The 17,110-nt window shown below is 45.7% G+C and overlaps 1 protein-coding gene across 1 annotated transcript in view; it reads right to left on the bottom strand.

Annotated features, from left to right (window-relative positions):
* Window positions 1-553: 553 nt before the first annotated feature.
* SLC36A1 (solute carrier family 36 member 1) overlaps window positions 554-17,110 on the bottom strand; it is a 47,075-nt gene continuing 30,518 nt past the window's right edge. Inside the window, exons 10-11 of the mRNA XM_044231101.1 lie at window positions 14,308-14,477; window positions 554-4,985 (exon numbers count right to left, since the gene is read on the bottom strand). Of these exons, the coding sequence (XP_044087036.1) occupies window positions 4,714-4,985; window positions 14,308-14,477 (442 nt within the window). The 3' untranslated portion in view covers window positions 554-4,713. The remainder of the gene's footprint in view (window positions 4,986-14,307; window positions 14,478-17,110) is intronic.

The following is a 17,110-nucleotide window of genomic DNA, read 5'->3' on the forward strand; positions in this document are numbered from 1 at the left end:
AAGATTTATAGGGCAGGCTAGCAGCCTGGCAACTCTTGTACAGGAGCTGATACTGCAGTTTTGAGGCAGAATTTCTTCTTCCTCACTGAAGCGTATTTTCCTCTTAAGGCCCTTCAACTGATTGGATGTGGCCCACCCACACTATGAGGATAAATTTTTATTTAAAGGCAAATGATCGGAGACATCAGCCACACATCCACAAAATAACTTCAGAGCAACACTTAGATTAGTGTTCAACATTAGAGTCCAGCCATGTTAACATGTGAAACTAACCATCATCTCTGTCAAGTACGGTCATCTGATACACACAGATAGGGCTGAGAGTTCCTACTGAAGTTTTCAAGAAAAGCAGGATTGTCTAAAAGAAAAACAACTACCTGGCCCCTTTCTAGGGAACTCTCAATTTCATAAGTGGTTCTGTTGTTTGCACTACTTCCCCAGATGAACTCTGTGACACAAAACTACAAACATTTTGACCTACTAAGATCTAGTAAAGAGATCTGATATTTAAAAAGAAAAAAAGGGCAAAAACAAAGATGCAGACCGCAGCCTCTCAAAAATAAAAAATAAACTCATTTATTGATAAAAGAAAAGTTTAACACATGATCCACGTGCAGAACCCAAAACAAATTTTTCTGTGAGCTCCTGCATTTTCTACATTTCTACACACATACCATGCGAGAAACAGACACTCATGAAGGCATATACACAGGATAATATATGTGGTACTGTCTGGTTACCAAGACCTGGGGATGGTATCCCTCTTATTACCACATTCACTGTCATGGTTTACAAGAGATTTACATAGTTTTATTGTTCACTAAAACAAAACAGCTTCCCCACCATCACTTTGATTTAAACAAAAGAACATGGCTTAAAACAGGCACCCTCCGCCCACGTCTCCCACTCCCCACTCTGATAACCACGTATCAGCACCACTTACATCCCCTGGCCTGAGAATGGCCCAGTGGTACAAAGAACAGGGAAGAAATATCACAAGCTGATGCTGTCAGAGAAAACAGCCTTGCAAACAGCAGGATTAAGTAAATGGTCTAAAAGTATTGACCATGATTTCAAAGACAAACCACACCCTCTCCTTTTCCCCTAATGGTCTTGGAGATTTGTAATGTACTCTGGAAAATTGAATTCTAAGGCAGACTTGGAGCCGACTCCCTAATCACATTGTGCCACTGGCACTTTGTGTCTCTGCTGTCAGGAAGTAGCTTCGTGTTCTGATCAGGGCCGATGCTGGGGCCTGCCTTAATATCTGATCAGCTACGCAATAAAACCCACGAATAAGAACCCCTTGGCTGTGAGAAATGAGTGAATAGAGAGAGCTGTAAACAGACATAAAGTGAGATTTTGCACTTCCAAAAATCATGAGGTGACTATGTAGTGTCAAACAGAGATGATATTCTACAATTTAGGAAGGGAGACATTTGAGAAGGAAAACAAAGCCAGGAGAACAGGTAAGGGGGACAGATTTCCTAATGTTCCTTTCTGGATCATCACTTTAAGACAACTGAAAAAATGGCAAATTGTACCTTTCATGGGGGTAGAGTACGTAGTGAGCACCAGCCAATGAACTTGGCTGGAGAGGGGAGTGGCAGAACAGGAGGGCGGGAGCTGCAGGTACTGAGCTAAGACCCACCACACATTCACATATGTCTGGCCAGCGTCTGTGCAGCTGAAGGGCTCCTAGCGGTTGGACAGCAGCACAATATAAATAATGACATTTGTAAATGGTGACAACTTCTAGGAAAAGTAAACAGAAGATGCCAGATCATGCTCTTCCCAGCAAATGCCTACATGGAAGGGGAGATATGTTGCCATCAGAGAGTTGGAAACCTCCTTACAGCAGCATTTATAGGAAGGAACAGGGGGCCTGGAGAAGCTACCTCAGGGCTAATGGAAATCTGAGGCTGCACTGGGGAGCCTGGGGGAGGGACACGGGCCTAACAGTATAGGGCCAAAAAAATCCCACGTTTTGCCTTAGGTCCCACAGATGCAGCCTCACACTCCAGAGAACCTTGCTCTGTTGTTCCTTGATGAGACTTCTGTTTATGCTGGGACCTTTTCACAAGGCATCAGAGCAGGGCACAAGCAGAAGCTGGACAGGTGGTTCCTAATGAGCAGTGGGAAGAAACCAGGGCAGGCTCCCTGACTGAAGAAGCCTCATGGGCAGAAGAGTAAGATTCCCTGAGCTGGCCCAGAGGTCTGAGAAGAAAAAGGGCTTCCTCTCACTTTCTCCTTCTGGTAGACCCTTTACTTGACACCTAAGTGCACAATCGGAAAGGCCCACTGACAGGATCCACCTTGCCTCAGTCTTCTGAAGCAGCAGGAGCTCAGGAAAAAGAACAAATTGGAAGAAGGCCATGCCAAATTAGCTTCCAGAAGCCCCAAAGCTAGTGCCATCTCTCCTACACATCCCATTTCCCAGGCCAGGGACTCTGAAGCAATAATTTGCATTTTGCAAAGACCTGGGGCCAGGGGACCACAGTTTTGTACCACCCAGTCCTCAGGTTTAGTCTTACTACCCTGTGGAAAGGATGGCCTCTAGCAGCTCCCCGAGTCACAGAAGCCTCCACCATAGATGTTGTGGGCAGGATACACATCGGATCCTTCTCCTGGCACATGCCTTCTCACTGCAAACAACTCTCAGGACTGCTGTGGAAAGATGGTGGGAGCCAGGGCCTTGCACACAGAAGGGGACAATCCTTGAACCCACTTCGGTAACTTCTAGGCCTGAGGCTTCATAGGACAGGTTAGCTGCCACCTCCAGGTAGAGCCTTGGTCGTATAAGCACTTGCTGGTGACCACAGAAAGGGTAGGTGAAAAGTATCATTCTCCTAAGGGAGATCAAGTCACAACTGATCACGTTTCCCTAAGTTAATAAATTATTAGTAGGTTGGGAATCACTGCAATGACATTGTGGCTTTGGAAAAGAAGAGAAAGAAAAAGCTAGGGCTAGGCTTGGGGGGGGTCACAAGCTTTGGCGAAAACACAGGAAAAAAAGACCCTGATGAAGTTGTGCTGCTCTCTAACTTGCAGGATGAATGCATCTCTAAGGAGGCAAGAGCTTGGGGATGGGGTGGAGGGGAGTGCATCTCTATTCCGTGTATGAACACACACACACACACACACACACACAGAGCTCAGGGGTTAGAGAGCTAATGAACACCCTCCTGAAATAGTTCTCATACCAAGAGGGGAGAAGAGGCAGCCAAAAGCAAGGCAATGCACCTTTCTCTGTTTGCTCTACAGTTTGTTCCCAAATCTGAAGGCTGACCTTGAGGTGAGCCAACCCTGAGGCATGCAGGGGAGGGACGGGGTCACAATTAGTGTTTAAAACACAGGGGACCGAAGTCCCTACCAAGTGGTTCCCTTTAGAAGTCTAGGTCATGGAGGCAGCTCGGGACGGGGCACTGCTTCTGCCCTGCCCCCGTTGATTGTAAACAACCAAGCACCACACATAGTGTCAGACCAGCTGCTTCTTAATTCTCTGAACTTAATTTCATGCTCTCTGTGCACACTGGCCTCATCTCCTCAAACACGGCAAAGTGTGAGTGTCTTCCTGACATGCTGGCAACTAAATGCTACCATGCCCTGTGCCTGTCAGGAACTGAGGCTGAAAAACAGGCCTGAATGCACAAAGTGACGATTTTAGAAGCCTCCTGTGGACAGAAGCACATCCCACTCGGCCATCCTTTCCTTGGCCTTGTGCGTTGGCAAACATATCCCGAGTCCTTCATATCTTCTCAATATGAAATCAGGCTGGTCAGTGGGAGGCAGAGTGCATGTCTCCCCACAGAGGTACACATTTAGATGATCCTGATTAAAACCTTTGGGGTACTCAGCCAAGAGTACTGAGGACCTAAGCACACATTTCCTGGAGCAAGTTTCTTTTCAGGAGGAGAAGCCTAGCAAAAGTTTACTGAGGAAGGAACAAGTCACAATAACCCCAGATCTAGAGACAGAGTCTACAAACAAAAGCTGATTTTAAATAAAATATAAATATTTTCAATTTAGGCAGCACTTGATATCTTTCAGAAGCTAAAGCAACTAAGAATATAACACTGTGACCCAAGTGAGGAAATCGCACATGGTGTTGCCGATGGTCACAAGCCAGAGAGAGTAAAGATTAAAAGCTCCAGCTTTGGGGCCTGGTTTTAAACTACTAGGTAGTTCCAGACACCTCCTGGAGACTTGAATAGGTAGGAGGATACTGAGGTAAAATATTTGGGAGAGGTCTGAGAAAGAGATAGGCCCAGCCTTATAAGGAGTAGGGGTTCCCACTCATTTAATCCAGGCCTGGGCCTGGGAAGGAGAAAACATGAGGTGGGAGGTGCTAAGATTTTTAAATAAAGTGAGCTGTGCAACAGGAATAATTTGGGTGAGGTGGGTCAGAAGTGGGGGGCAGGAAAGGGAGGAGACATCAAGAGGGAAAAAAGTTGAAAAGTTCTGGGTTAAATTAAGTACAAATGAACAGGGATGGCCTGGCCACTAAGAGTGACCTCTGCATATCCACTACCCACTCTCTCTCCTGCCCTCGGCCCCACCTGGCCCAGATACTGAGGTGTCAGGTGGAGGGGCTCCCTGACAGCAACCGTGCCTTTCCCCAGAGCCTGGCCCCTACCCGAGGCTCTAGGGCCAGGTGCTGGGGAACACACAGGGTGAGTGAGGTGGGCAGCTGCAGGGAATGCACCCAAATTGCTATACAAAGGCACCGGTAGAGTTGATGACGATGGGAGCATTGCTGGGCTGGATCAGCTCGTAGAGGGCCTCATATGTCCCCACCACAAAGCCCACGAAGCCCAGGATGCTGATCAGGGCGTCCTTGGCGATGGTGAAGGGGCTCATGCCCTCCGAGTAGTAGGTGGTGATCTCCAGGAGGGGCGGAATGATGAGGGCCAGCGCACTGCTGCTCACGGACCCCACCAGAGAGATGACCAGGTCCAGGCGGGGGATGAGGATAGCCAAGATGCCTGTAGGAGAGAGGACATGCCTGTTCAAGACTGCCCAGAGCTGGAGACCTCCTCACTGTTGAACAAATTTAGCAAGTGTCCTTCTTCTCTAATGGAAAACTAATGGAAAAAATGTGCAGAAACTCACACATTATCCAGTCCAATCTCTCTTTCTACAGATGAGAAAACAAATGCCTACAGGTATGGAACAACCTGGTTCTCCCTGCAAGGTGGCAGAACGGGGACTGGAACCCAGATCTCCTGGCTTTCAGCTTTTCCTGCTACAGGACATGACTTCCATCTTTCTGAAGCAAAGGAACAAAATTGCATTCCAGGGCTGTGTGGTCCCTACCAGAGGAAAGAGGCTGGAGCAGAAAGGGAGGTGGCCTATTTCGGAGTGATTGGCCATTTTCCTAACACTGACAGTACCTCCAACACAAACATCTCCACTTAACTGATATGGAACAGAATGGGGGGAGGGAAGCCATCCTTCTGGAATGATATCACGATAAATCCCATTTCACAGAGCATTCTCCTGCAGGGCAAATAGAAGCACTTCAGTGTGCAGGCTGACCTGAGGAGCCAGGCCCCCCACAATGACTCCAAGCCTGTTCCAGGAGAAGTTCGTGGCTCCCACGCCTGAAACCTAGGCAGGCGGGTCTGTGAGGGAGGTGGAAGTGATGAAGAACGGTGGCTGCACTGGGAAATCCCATCAGTTTCCACACCCCAGCACGACTGCCCGCCATCCCACGATGGGGAGGAGGCTTCCCTGACTGCACTTATTCCAGTGCCCACTGATCCCACCGTTCCCATCTGACTCAGCTTCCAACTGGAGGGGGTGGGGAAAAGAACTGAAGGCCAATGTTTCACAGGTTTATGGAGGATTATGGGCTCTGGAATTAGGTTCTGTGTTTGAATTCTGGCTCTGCCTGAGTGACAATGGGGGGGTGGTTACAGCCCCTATTTATTCCCTGGTTTTCTTGTTGGCAAAATGAGGATACAAATGGTACCTGTGTCACAGAGATATCATGATGATGAAATGACTTGACACAGGCACTTCATACAGGCCTGGCATACAACAGACTCCTAATATAGTTCATATAATCATGGCTAGTATACATATTGTTGTATATACAAATATATATATGTATATACAACATATTGTTGTATATACAAATCAAATATATTTTGATGAACTGTCTTCCCTGCAGGCTTCAACTGGAGGTCCTTAGCATTGAGACTGGGATCCGGAGGATACCCCCGACCTCACTGATTCCCATCAGGTACATCTTATGTGGGGGCTTCTGTTTCAACTCCATTTCATAAAGCAAATGTAGCCAAGTCATTCTGAGGAAGGCACCACAGTGGTGAGACTTCCAGAACACCTCAGTCAAAGGCAGCCAGTCTTACCCTCAGGTCAATTTTATTCCTGCACTGATCACTGTTTCTTTGGCTGAGCTACAGACAAAAGGACAGGGTTGCATTTAGAAGCCAGGTTTTATGAGAAGCGTTTGCTTTTACACTGGAACTGCACTCCCCACAGTAAGAGGAGAGGCATGTGGATCCAAGATTTACCAAGGGAGGGATAGATTCATATCCTGTCTCACGTTTACTCTGAAGCTATGCCAACTTAAATGAATTCAGTTCCTCACTCACACTGGCCACCTTGCAAGGACTTAACAGTCACCTATGCTAATGGCTACAGTCCTGGGCAGCAAAGACCCAGGACACTTCCATCACGGCAGAACATCTAGTGTCTGGTAGACAGCTCTGTGAAGCAGCCACTCGGCTGAATCTGCCTCGGATCCATGGGTACATAACTTGACAACATTATGATTGTCCCCAGAGAGGTTAAATGACAGAAAGAGACAGACCTGAGACTAGAATCCACGACGTCAAGTCCCTGGTACAGTCACGTCACAGAGCTGATGATTAAGAAAATGCAAAATGATACCCGCAGGAGGGAAGAGAGGGAAGCTGGCTGATGAGCAGAAGAATGGGAGGAGTCAAACGCTGCGTTAATACTCACAGAGTATTAACTGTTGACACAGAATATTAACCGTTAACACTCATAGAGTATTAATGGTAATCATTCAGCAGGGAACTGGTATACAATCAGCCCTGACCTCTTTCTGCTTTGTAAAAGTAAGACAAGGGTTTTGAAGCCTGACGACAAAAGGGAATACAAGGATGCTGAGTCTCAGATCTGCCTCTGCCACAGTTTTATAGCCTGGGGGCAATGCTTATTCTAGCTTCCGACCATAATGGCAAGTATCCATTAACACCTTCACTGTTCTGAAGGCTTCAGAAAGTCCACAAAAAGTAGAGGCTTTTAACTTGCCCTCCAAGTTAAACATAGTCTGCTTCAGCCCTTAGCCCTTTCTAAATAGAGTTGGTGATATCCCTTAGATCTTCAGGGTTGAATTTGGAGGAAAGTCAAGAATACAGAAAAGCTGATGACAAAATGGCTTTCTCATCATGGACAACCAAATGCTCAAGAATTGGTCTGCTGTATGACCTGGAAAAGGACACCTGCCCTTTCTGGGATCTGGGTCTGCGTCTGCCTAATGTCAGCTTCACAGTGATGGCTCCCATGGTACCAATTCATGTGAGCAGTGGGATGGCAATAGCACCAAGGCAGCAATCAGCACCGAGCCCTAGGAGAGGCTGGTACAGGAAGGTAAAGAGCGTAGGCTTTGGACTCAGAACCTGGGCTCCAGTCTCAGCTCTACCACTAACCTGCCAGCTACTTAACCCACTGCGGAATAGGGGTGGTCACATGAGATCACTCACATAAAGAACTTAGAGTACTAAGTGCACAATGAATGCTTCATATATGTGAGCTAATGCAACCACCAGTCCTAGCATGAGTGAGCTCACGATTCAGAGTCTCAGCTCGGTCACCCATGAGGTCAGGTGACTGTACTGACACTGGATGGTCACTGAAGTCTCACCCAGCTCTGAAATGTTAAGGAACTGCACAATGCTGGTTTAGTCACCTAGGAATGTATTCTGGGATATGTCCCTTAACTCACTGTCAACTGGGAAGCACCATGTACCGCTCAATGGTGGCAGAGCAGAACAAAGGAATTCCTCTCCTAGGACACACGGTTGTGCCAAAAACACAACTTCCAGCCTGTCTGGTTTTGTGCCACTGAAGTGAGTTATTCTTCCAGTGCTAGCCCCTCGTCTTCATGAATGCTCTAGCCCACTCAAATTTATCAGAAACAATGAGCTGAAGGAGGAGAAAAGTTGGATGACCCGCCCAGGCCCCCCTGGCTCTGAGTCTGCCATCCCCCTCCCTCCCTCATATTAACCTGAAGGACAGATGGTACTTCATGATATGACTTAAGTGAGGCCAGATGTGCTCAACTCTATGATAAGAATTAAGTGGAAACAGCAACAGAGGCTTATGTGATCAGAATCTTCTCTCAGATTAGAGATGTTCCACTTCATCATGACATTTTAAAAGCAATCTAAAAACTTGTCCTTGTTTTTGCTACAAAGGACATACAAGATAAGCTTGCTTAACAAAAATATCTTTTAAAAGCGGCTAAACTTTCCTCTTCTCTTAAAGCCAGGATCTCAGGATACAAAGGGAAAGCCGACTTCCCGTCCTAGCTGGACCAGACAACACAACTGAACCCCAAATAAAGTCTGACCCTGGAGAAAGATAATGGGGGAGGGCTGGGGAGAAGCAAGAATTGGGAGGCTCCCACTAACATGCTGGGGGAAGAGGGAGACAAGAAGAGCCAACCAAATTAGCACAAGTAGCCCCAAGGGTTCAAATAGCAGGGGTATCTGTTTTGCCCCCATTCAAATTGTGGCAAATGAGTTTTAGCTAATTCCAGAGACAGGAATCAGGTACTTAGGAAAGATGTGGGAGCAACCAAAACCTCCTCTAGCATTAAATGTCTTTACTCTGAGTTAAAGCTCTCTAGAAAGAGAAAGAAGGTAGGAGACCTGAGGAAGCAGCCAACCAGGAATATCTGCCCCTGTTTTCTCCCTGTTCCCTCACAGGAACACCCCACACAAAGAGGAAGATAGCACACTCCCACGTGGCAAGTTACCGCTCTCTTCAGCAGCCTGGCTGTGGCATGTACAGCAACGGGGGACTGAGGACAACTCAGACAGCCCATGTGATTAGTCAAGAGGGCCCCAGTGGTGTTACAAAACATCTTCCCTTTGGGTTAAGAGACACTAAAAATACGATCTTTTAACTGCTGAGGTAACACGAGGCAAATGACGACGTTCAGAGAAGGAACTCATTGGGATTCTGGAGCCTGTGGTTTTATTTTTTTTATTTTTTTTTAATTTTTTTTTAAAGATTTTATTTGTATATTTGACAGACAGAGATCACAAGTAGAGAGGCAGGCAGAGAGAGAGAGAGGGAAGCAGGCTCCCCGCTGAGCGGAGACCCCGATGCGGGACTCGATCCCAGGACCCCGAGATCATGACCTGAGCCGAAGGCAGCGGCCTAACCCACTGAGCCACCCAGGTGCCCTATTTTTTTTTTTTAAAGATTTTATTTATTTATTTGACAGAGAGAGAGATCACAAGTAGGCAGAGAGGCAGGCAGAGAGAGAGAGGAGGAAACAGGCTCCCTACTGAGCAGAGAGCCCGATGCGGGACTCGATCCCAGGACCCTGAGATCACGACCTGAGCCGAAGGCACCAGCTTAACCCACTGAGCCACCCAGGTGCCCCAGGAGCCTGTGGTTTTAGACCAGCAATGGAAAAGCTGACTTATGCACTAGAGAAGACAAAGCACTTAAGAGAACAAACATACACTTACAGAAATACGCTGGACACCTACAGCCCTGTGCCTGGAAGCTCTTTCTGCTGTTTCATTGTGACTGATGCTGTTGAAGCCTACACGTTATTCTAAAATGTCTAGAAATCTACTTTAAAAATTAACACCAGTATTGAACACAATATATAATCTCACTTAGTGGGAATATAAATTAAAAAGTACAAAAGCAAGAAAAACCACCTCCATGTCCAACACTAAAGGAGTAGCTTAGTGAATACAATGCACCAATAGAATAGAATATCATGTGGTCATGAAAATGCTCATGAAGGATACACATATTCATGATATAATATAAAATAAAAAGCAAAAGACAAAGTTCTGTGTATACTATGATTGCAACATGCACCCATGAGGAGTAACACAGAAGATAAAATGCAAAAAAAAAAATCATTTTGTTAAGTCAGAGGGATATTCAGAATTTCTTTCTCAATAACCCCAGATCTAGATGTTCTTGAAATGTTTTTATATTAATTTTCTTTTTTGAGCAATATTTTGGTAGAAATTAAAAATCAGGCTTGAAGCAGTTGTGCAGAATCACGGTTTAGACTTGGGAGAAGACTTAGCAATCAAATAGCCTGCATGTCTTACAGCTGAGGAACCTGAGGCCTTGCTCGGGAGGGTTCATGGGGTGCCCACAGTGCACACTTCATTAACGCTGCTGCCCTTTGTCTCTGCAGCTGCAGGATGGAGAAGTGTGAGAAGCCAAAAGTGCTGAGAAGCTATTCTGTGTGGACCTGGAAGCTTCATACTTGATAGGGTCTGGCTGTTTGGAATGTTCTACAGCTATGCATTCCAGTCCAAACAAGCTTTTTAATTGATACGGTTTTATGTTACTATATCTTCAACAATAGGTTTTTGAAATGTTTGTACTTCACTGAAGTAAGATGTTTCACGTGGCAAATGCCACAGAGAATTAGCACAAAGCCCTGAAGGACAGGTTAATGCCTCATGGAACCAGAAGAAACTACTCTTCCTATACCTCTGAACTCCCCCTGGAGCCAGCCTCTTCCAGCCTCTCCTCCTACACAAACTCTGCACACAGGTGACCTGCTAAGTGCAATGCAAACATATGGGCTGGAAATAAATACCGTTCATATGCAGTCACAACAAAATGAGCACGTTTCCTGACACACATATTCCCCCTTGCCCTCCTCTCCAACAGTCTCAAATTAAGCACCAGAAAGTGCACCCCAGCAGTCCTTGGGGAATGGTGGAGAGTAGTGAGAAAGGTGAGTTACAGATAAAAAAATAAAGGGTCTGGACCAAATTCCCCAGCTCCCCATGGCAGATGGAGGGTGAGGAAGAGGAGGAAAAGTTGGGGAAAAGGACAAGAAAACACCATAAATAGCAATAAAACAACCTGCTATTAAAATTTACAGGTAAAACTGAAAACAATCAGTTCTAGCAAAGTCCTAAAATCATATACCAATTAACCTTATGCAGGAAAGATATGAAAGCACAGAAAAAAAAAAACAAAAACAAAATAAACTCACATAAATACATTTAAATTGGAGTCATAGTGAAATGCCTCTCCTCAATCCCACAATCACTTCAAAGTCTCCAGGGAAGGTAAAAGAAGCCCAAGTGCTCGCAGATGAAGAGGCTGCATCATTTAATAGGCTGACCGTGCAATGCTAAGTCACAACAGATCACAGAAGGAGAAAATAACTGGGTGAATTTGAAGATCAAAACCAGCTTGTATCCTTTGAGCATCACACTCTCTAGGGGAGATGAAACCCCCAGACAGAGTCAGGAAAAGTGAAGCAAAAACCAAGAGACATCTAAGGAAAGCATGAGATCTGTGAATCAGAGACTGCTGGCTCCTATGGGGCACAGTGGAAAGAAACCTGGCAGGAAGCAAGACATATGTTACTGGAGGCCAAGCCAGGCTTGAGAAGAAAATGGGGCCAGGAGAGGAATCAGGCCCAGTGTCACTGCCCCATTCGGGCAGGGAGAAGTTGGCATCTAGGCAGTTAGAGCACATTTTACCTAAACAGACCTACCTTCTCTAGAGGAACCACTTTGAAAAAAGCCAATTATCTGAACTACCCCCATCCTTTCTTCCAGCACTCTTTGAAGTCCAGAACAGGAGAACCAAAGATTGTCATCACGAACACTGTGTACATAGGAAAGCTGTTTCTTCAACATTTAGAGGTGACTCATTCACAGAGAAATATATATACCTGAGTCAAAGCATCATGAGCTGCAGGCAGAAGATAGGAGCAAAGTTCAGAGTACTGTAGCACACACTGAGGCAAATTACTGGAAAAGCAAGGTATATCACATTCTTTCCTTTTCAGTTGCTCGGGGGCAACAGTGCTCTATTGCCCAGGGTAATTCTGGGCATTGGATTAGCTGCTGAGTAAGCTTTTCCTATAGGCTAGACTAGATAGGGCCAGAAGGTCTGCCAAACAGAGGCTACATACAAGGATAAGTGAGATTCTTGGCTGCCATCAGCTTGCTGGAGTTGGCAAATCCAAGCAGTCCACCCTCTGCCTGGCTCCTACACAGCCCCATCCTGTAACAAATCCTTAGATAGAATGCTGCCCAACATTAAATCAGAAGGTCCTGGGAAGGCATTCGGTTTCTTAGCTCTAGAAAGTTGCGTACAAAGATCCAGGACACCAGCTTCACTCACATCCCTGAAGTACAATGAGAAAGAGAATTGCAGTGGCTTGAAGAAATCTGTTCCAGGACAGGCATTAGTTTGTTCCCTTGAGGAAGTTCATTTGGGGATGGGCTATTCCTTGAGGAGATGCATTCTGGGATAGGCACTATTCCTTGAGGAGATGCATTCTGGGATAGGCACTATTCAGTTCCTACAGCCACTATTCAGTTCCTACAGCCACTATTCAGTTCCTATAACTGGTATAGCCACCAGTCTGTCCCCTTGAAGAGGTTTATTCTGAGAAAGGCACTAGGCTGTTCCCTGACGAGGTCCATCCTGGAATAGGCGCACTAGGCTATTTTCTGGAGAAAGACCATTCTATGTTAGGTACTAGTCTGTTCTCTTGAAGTCCATTCTGGGATAAGCAATATTAGTTCTACTGAGAAGTCATTCTGGGATGGGCACTATTGCTTCCCCTGAGCAGGCTCTTCTCTGATGGGCATTAGCTTGTCCCCTTAAGGAGGTTCATTCTGGGACGGGCACTAAGCTGTTCCCTTGAGGAAGTCCATTCCGGAATAGGCACTAAAGCAGGTCTTTTTAAGATAAGCACTAGTCTATTCCCTGAGGAGGTTGTTTCTGAGATAGGCACTAGGCTGTCCCTTGAAGAAATCCATTCTAGGATAGGCACTAGGCTAGCCCCTTAAGGAGGTCCACCTGGGACAGGCACTAGTGTGTCTCCCTAAGGAAGCCCATCTAGGACAGGTATTAGTCCTTTTCCTGGAAGAAGTCCATTCTTGGATAGGCACTTGTCTGTTTCCTTGAAGAGGTCCATTCTGGAATAGGCACTAGTCTATTCCCCATGTCCAACCTCTACCGCCCTCCTCTTTCTAGCAGCCAACCCATAAAGTCACTTCTGATTTTCCAGACTATGATCAAATGCTAGACAACTTTCACATCATTTATCCCTAAAACACTCCATTCTGGTTAAATTTAAAATCATAGAGACCTATGTTTATTCTAAATATAGAGGCTTGGACTGGATAATTTAAGAAGTTCCCAGGGAAGTCTCAATATAATAAACCAATATATTTCTTCTTACAAAATGATACAGTTTTTAAAAATAAAATAGAAAGCCAAACATAGTCAGAAACTGAAATCTAGATTCCAGCACTTCGATCTGGAAAGAAGTTGAAAATCTCCTAGAAATTTAAATTAGATATTACAGACCAATTTATTCAGGGGTTCTCTATTCTATCTAGCCACAGAAGCTACCAAAAAAATTATTTTTATTTTAAAATTTATACTGGTTTCAACCAACGCAAATAGAGTAACATCTTGCTTCTTAACTCTCACTCCTGGGTGTGTAGTCAGGGAGGAGGAATAAAACACAATGTAAAAAAATCAAATACCTAGGTTAATCCATACAGATTTTCTAAGAAACACACTAAGTAAATGTCTAGAGAAGTATCATGGAGGCTCAAAATGAAATCTAAGGGAACAGACTGTCACACTGGGAAATGATCATTTGAAAACACAAATAAACATGCACCTGCTATCAAATAACCCACACTCATATGCATATGAGTGAAATGGCTCTCTTTAGACTTTTACCTTACTTTTTCACAAGGACATGGGATAGTAATTTTATAACTTTGCTATGAATTATGACCATCGCCGTAGTATTTTATGCTGTATCTACAAATAAACTACTCTTCTCACTCCCACATCCTTTAGAGCCCATATATATAATCAATTCACTTCACCACCTTGCTGGGCCTCAACTCTGCACCTGAGACAGCAGGCCAACTTTCCTGCTCACACACTACAACTGTGTCATTCCAACAGGCTCTCGTTCAAGAAAGCCCCAGGCACTGGGTGCCCTTTGGGAAAGCAAACAAACAAAGTGTCTTGTCTTCTACTCACACGTCATGCAGACCAGCATGGTGCGCACGAACAGGTCTACGACCAGCTCCCAATGCTCCGGCACGCGGGACACGAAGAAGGGGATGATGATCTCAGCTGGGACGTAGAACTGGAGGGCGTAGGTAAAGAAGATGCCGACGGAGTACAGCAGCTTGACCGACTGGTACAGCCTGGGAAGAGAGCCAAAACATTGAAAAGCCTGCTCGGCTTCCACGTGCACTAGCCGCGAGAGGGCACAACGGTCTCATGGTGAAGTGGCCATATCTCTCCCAGTCAAAATGCACGGGGTCCTTAGGACCTACCAATTTCATGTCTAGGGGTTTATCCTGCAGATATATTTGCACATGTGCACAAAAAAATGACATTCAGAATATGTCACTGCAGCATTATTTAAGTATGAAAGACTGAAGACAGTTAAAATGTTAACCAGTGGGGAACTAGTTCAATAAATCCTAGTGTCCCACCTAGACGTTAGAAAGTAGGAGGCACAACTATAGGCGCTGATATGGAACTAGCTCGTGATATACTATTAAGTGAAAAACGTGTGAGGAAACAGTGTCTACAATGTGCTATAAATTGTCCCCCCAAAAAAAGAAAAAAGAAGGGAATCCCCCCCCACACACAGACATATGACATTCTTACATACTCCAAACATCTCCAAAAGGTAATACAAAACTGGTAATATGGTTCCCTCAGAAATGGGGAACTGTAACACCAGGGACTCCGTGGAGGCAAATGGAAAAAACATATTCTGTATACACTTTGCACATGTGGAATCTTTACCAGGGACAAATACATTTCCAAAAATTAAAACAATTAAAATATAGCAGGGCTTTTTATATCCTTCCCCTCCAATTCAGTGCTCCCTAGAATCAGACGGTGACCACACAGCCAAGAAGCAGGAATATATCCCATCTTTCCACTCCACTGTGGCCGTCTCCCTACCGCGGCTTCACATGCGGCTTCTCGGGGAGACCATTATGTCATCATCCGATACCTTTATCTTATCTCAAGCCTAGGACTGTGCAGAGTAGGAAAACAAGTCTGGGGGCACCTGGGTGGCTCAGTCGTTAAGTAACTGCCTTCCGCTTAGGTTGTGATCCTGGGGTCCTGGGATCGAGCCTTGTGTCAGGCTCCCTGCTTAGCAGGAAGACTGCTTCTCCCTCTCCCACTCCCCCTGCTTGTGTTCCCTCTCTTGCTGTGTCTCTGCCAAATAAATAAATAAAATATTTTTAAAAAATCTGATCCATAAGTACTAATGGATCTGACACGGTGGCTTTAAAAGGGAAAGCCACTCTGCTCCTTACCAAAGCTCCACTTCAAACAGGACCCTCATGCACTAGGCAGCAAAGAACATGGGCCTCCCCCACCTCATCAGAAATCTATTTAAAAGTGGTAATTATATTGTGTATAGTCTGTGGTTGAACTTAATACCTAGAAGATGTGCTTATGCTATAAACAGGAGAACACCCTGGGAGAGGCTGAGTTTGACAAAAGGTCTTACTTGCTCCCAGAATAGATAATAAAAAGGCTTTGGAAAAATCAGCTGGTGGCTCTATAATTAAACTCAGTACAACACCAAAGCCTTCTGGAGTGCCAGGAAGTCTGGAAGCAGGATAGTCACCTGCAGGGATGGCTAAATAAATTGCACGCAAGTGGAGGCGGAAAGATTAGAGTAGCTGGGTTCGGGGTATCAGAGGAAAGAAGACAGGTGCTTATCTATGGCTTCGGATTATGTGGGCTGCTTCTGTTCCTGCTGATCCATTTATCTTCAGTTATGCCAAGCCACCACCTGGCTCTTGAAAGGACAGGAACATTTGGAAATTTAAAAGCAGGCATCAGAGTGAAAGAGAAAGGCTTTCTGAAAACAAGAGCCCCAGACCCCTGCTGGTGAGGGTGTCCTGTGCTAAACACAAGCGGCACTGCTGAATAAATGTTTTTCTCAATTTTCTCCACCTGTCCTTGCACAATGTCTGACTGGTGCTCTAAAAACATGCCCAGGCAGGTCAATCAGGACAACCTGAAAGGTCCTTCTGATCCCCAGGGCATTCAACAAGCTTCTCAGTGTCTGCTCGGCGGCCCTCCACAACGAAATTCTAATCTTCAAGAGAACTGTTGCTTCAGACACACCTTGTGACAGCTACCTTTTTATTTTTCTTAAAGGATTTATTTATTTGAGAGAGAGAACGCATGAGTGGTGGGGAGGGGCAGAAGGAGAGGGAGAAGCAGACTCCCCGCTGAGCAGGGCACCTGTCACAGGGCTCAGTCCCAGGACGCTGAGATCATGACCTGAGCTAAAGGCAGGTGTTCACCCAGCTGAGCTACCCACATGCTCTGACAGCTACCTTTTTAGATAGCATTTCAGTATGTCTCTGCGTTGCCCTGCAACACAGTAACCAAAAGCCAAGAAAAGGGAGATACAGAAGGGCTCCCCACAAGACCTCATCCAGGGTGACAGGCCTCCACTTGCAAATGAAGCCAGTGACGGCCACGGGAGAGGCACAGCAGAAGCTGGGAACCTAGCCAATGTGCTCTCCTCTCACCGTATTTGGAATGTTTAAGGTGAACTGATGGGATACTTGGCCCTTCCAGGCTCAGATTTTCAGGGAGGAAGGGCATACCAGTCACCTATAACCAATCCATTTGATGTACACCTCCACAGGAATTCCTCCTCTAAACAAAGAAGAAAGCTTAGGGCAGCGTCCTCCATCTGAGAGCACTGGAAGAGTATTACAAAGTGCTTTCTCATGCATAGCATTTGGTCTTTGTGACAATCTCGGCAGGAAGAAATGACTATTCCCAG

Source organism: Neovison vison, chromosome 1 (assembly GCF_020171115.1).
Source record: "Neovison vison isolate M4711 chromosome 1, ASM_NN_V1, whole genome shotgun sequence".
In the NCBI taxonomy this organism is placed as follows: domain Eukaryota; kingdom Metazoa; phylum Chordata; class Mammalia; order Carnivora; family Mustelidae; genus Neogale; species Neogale vison.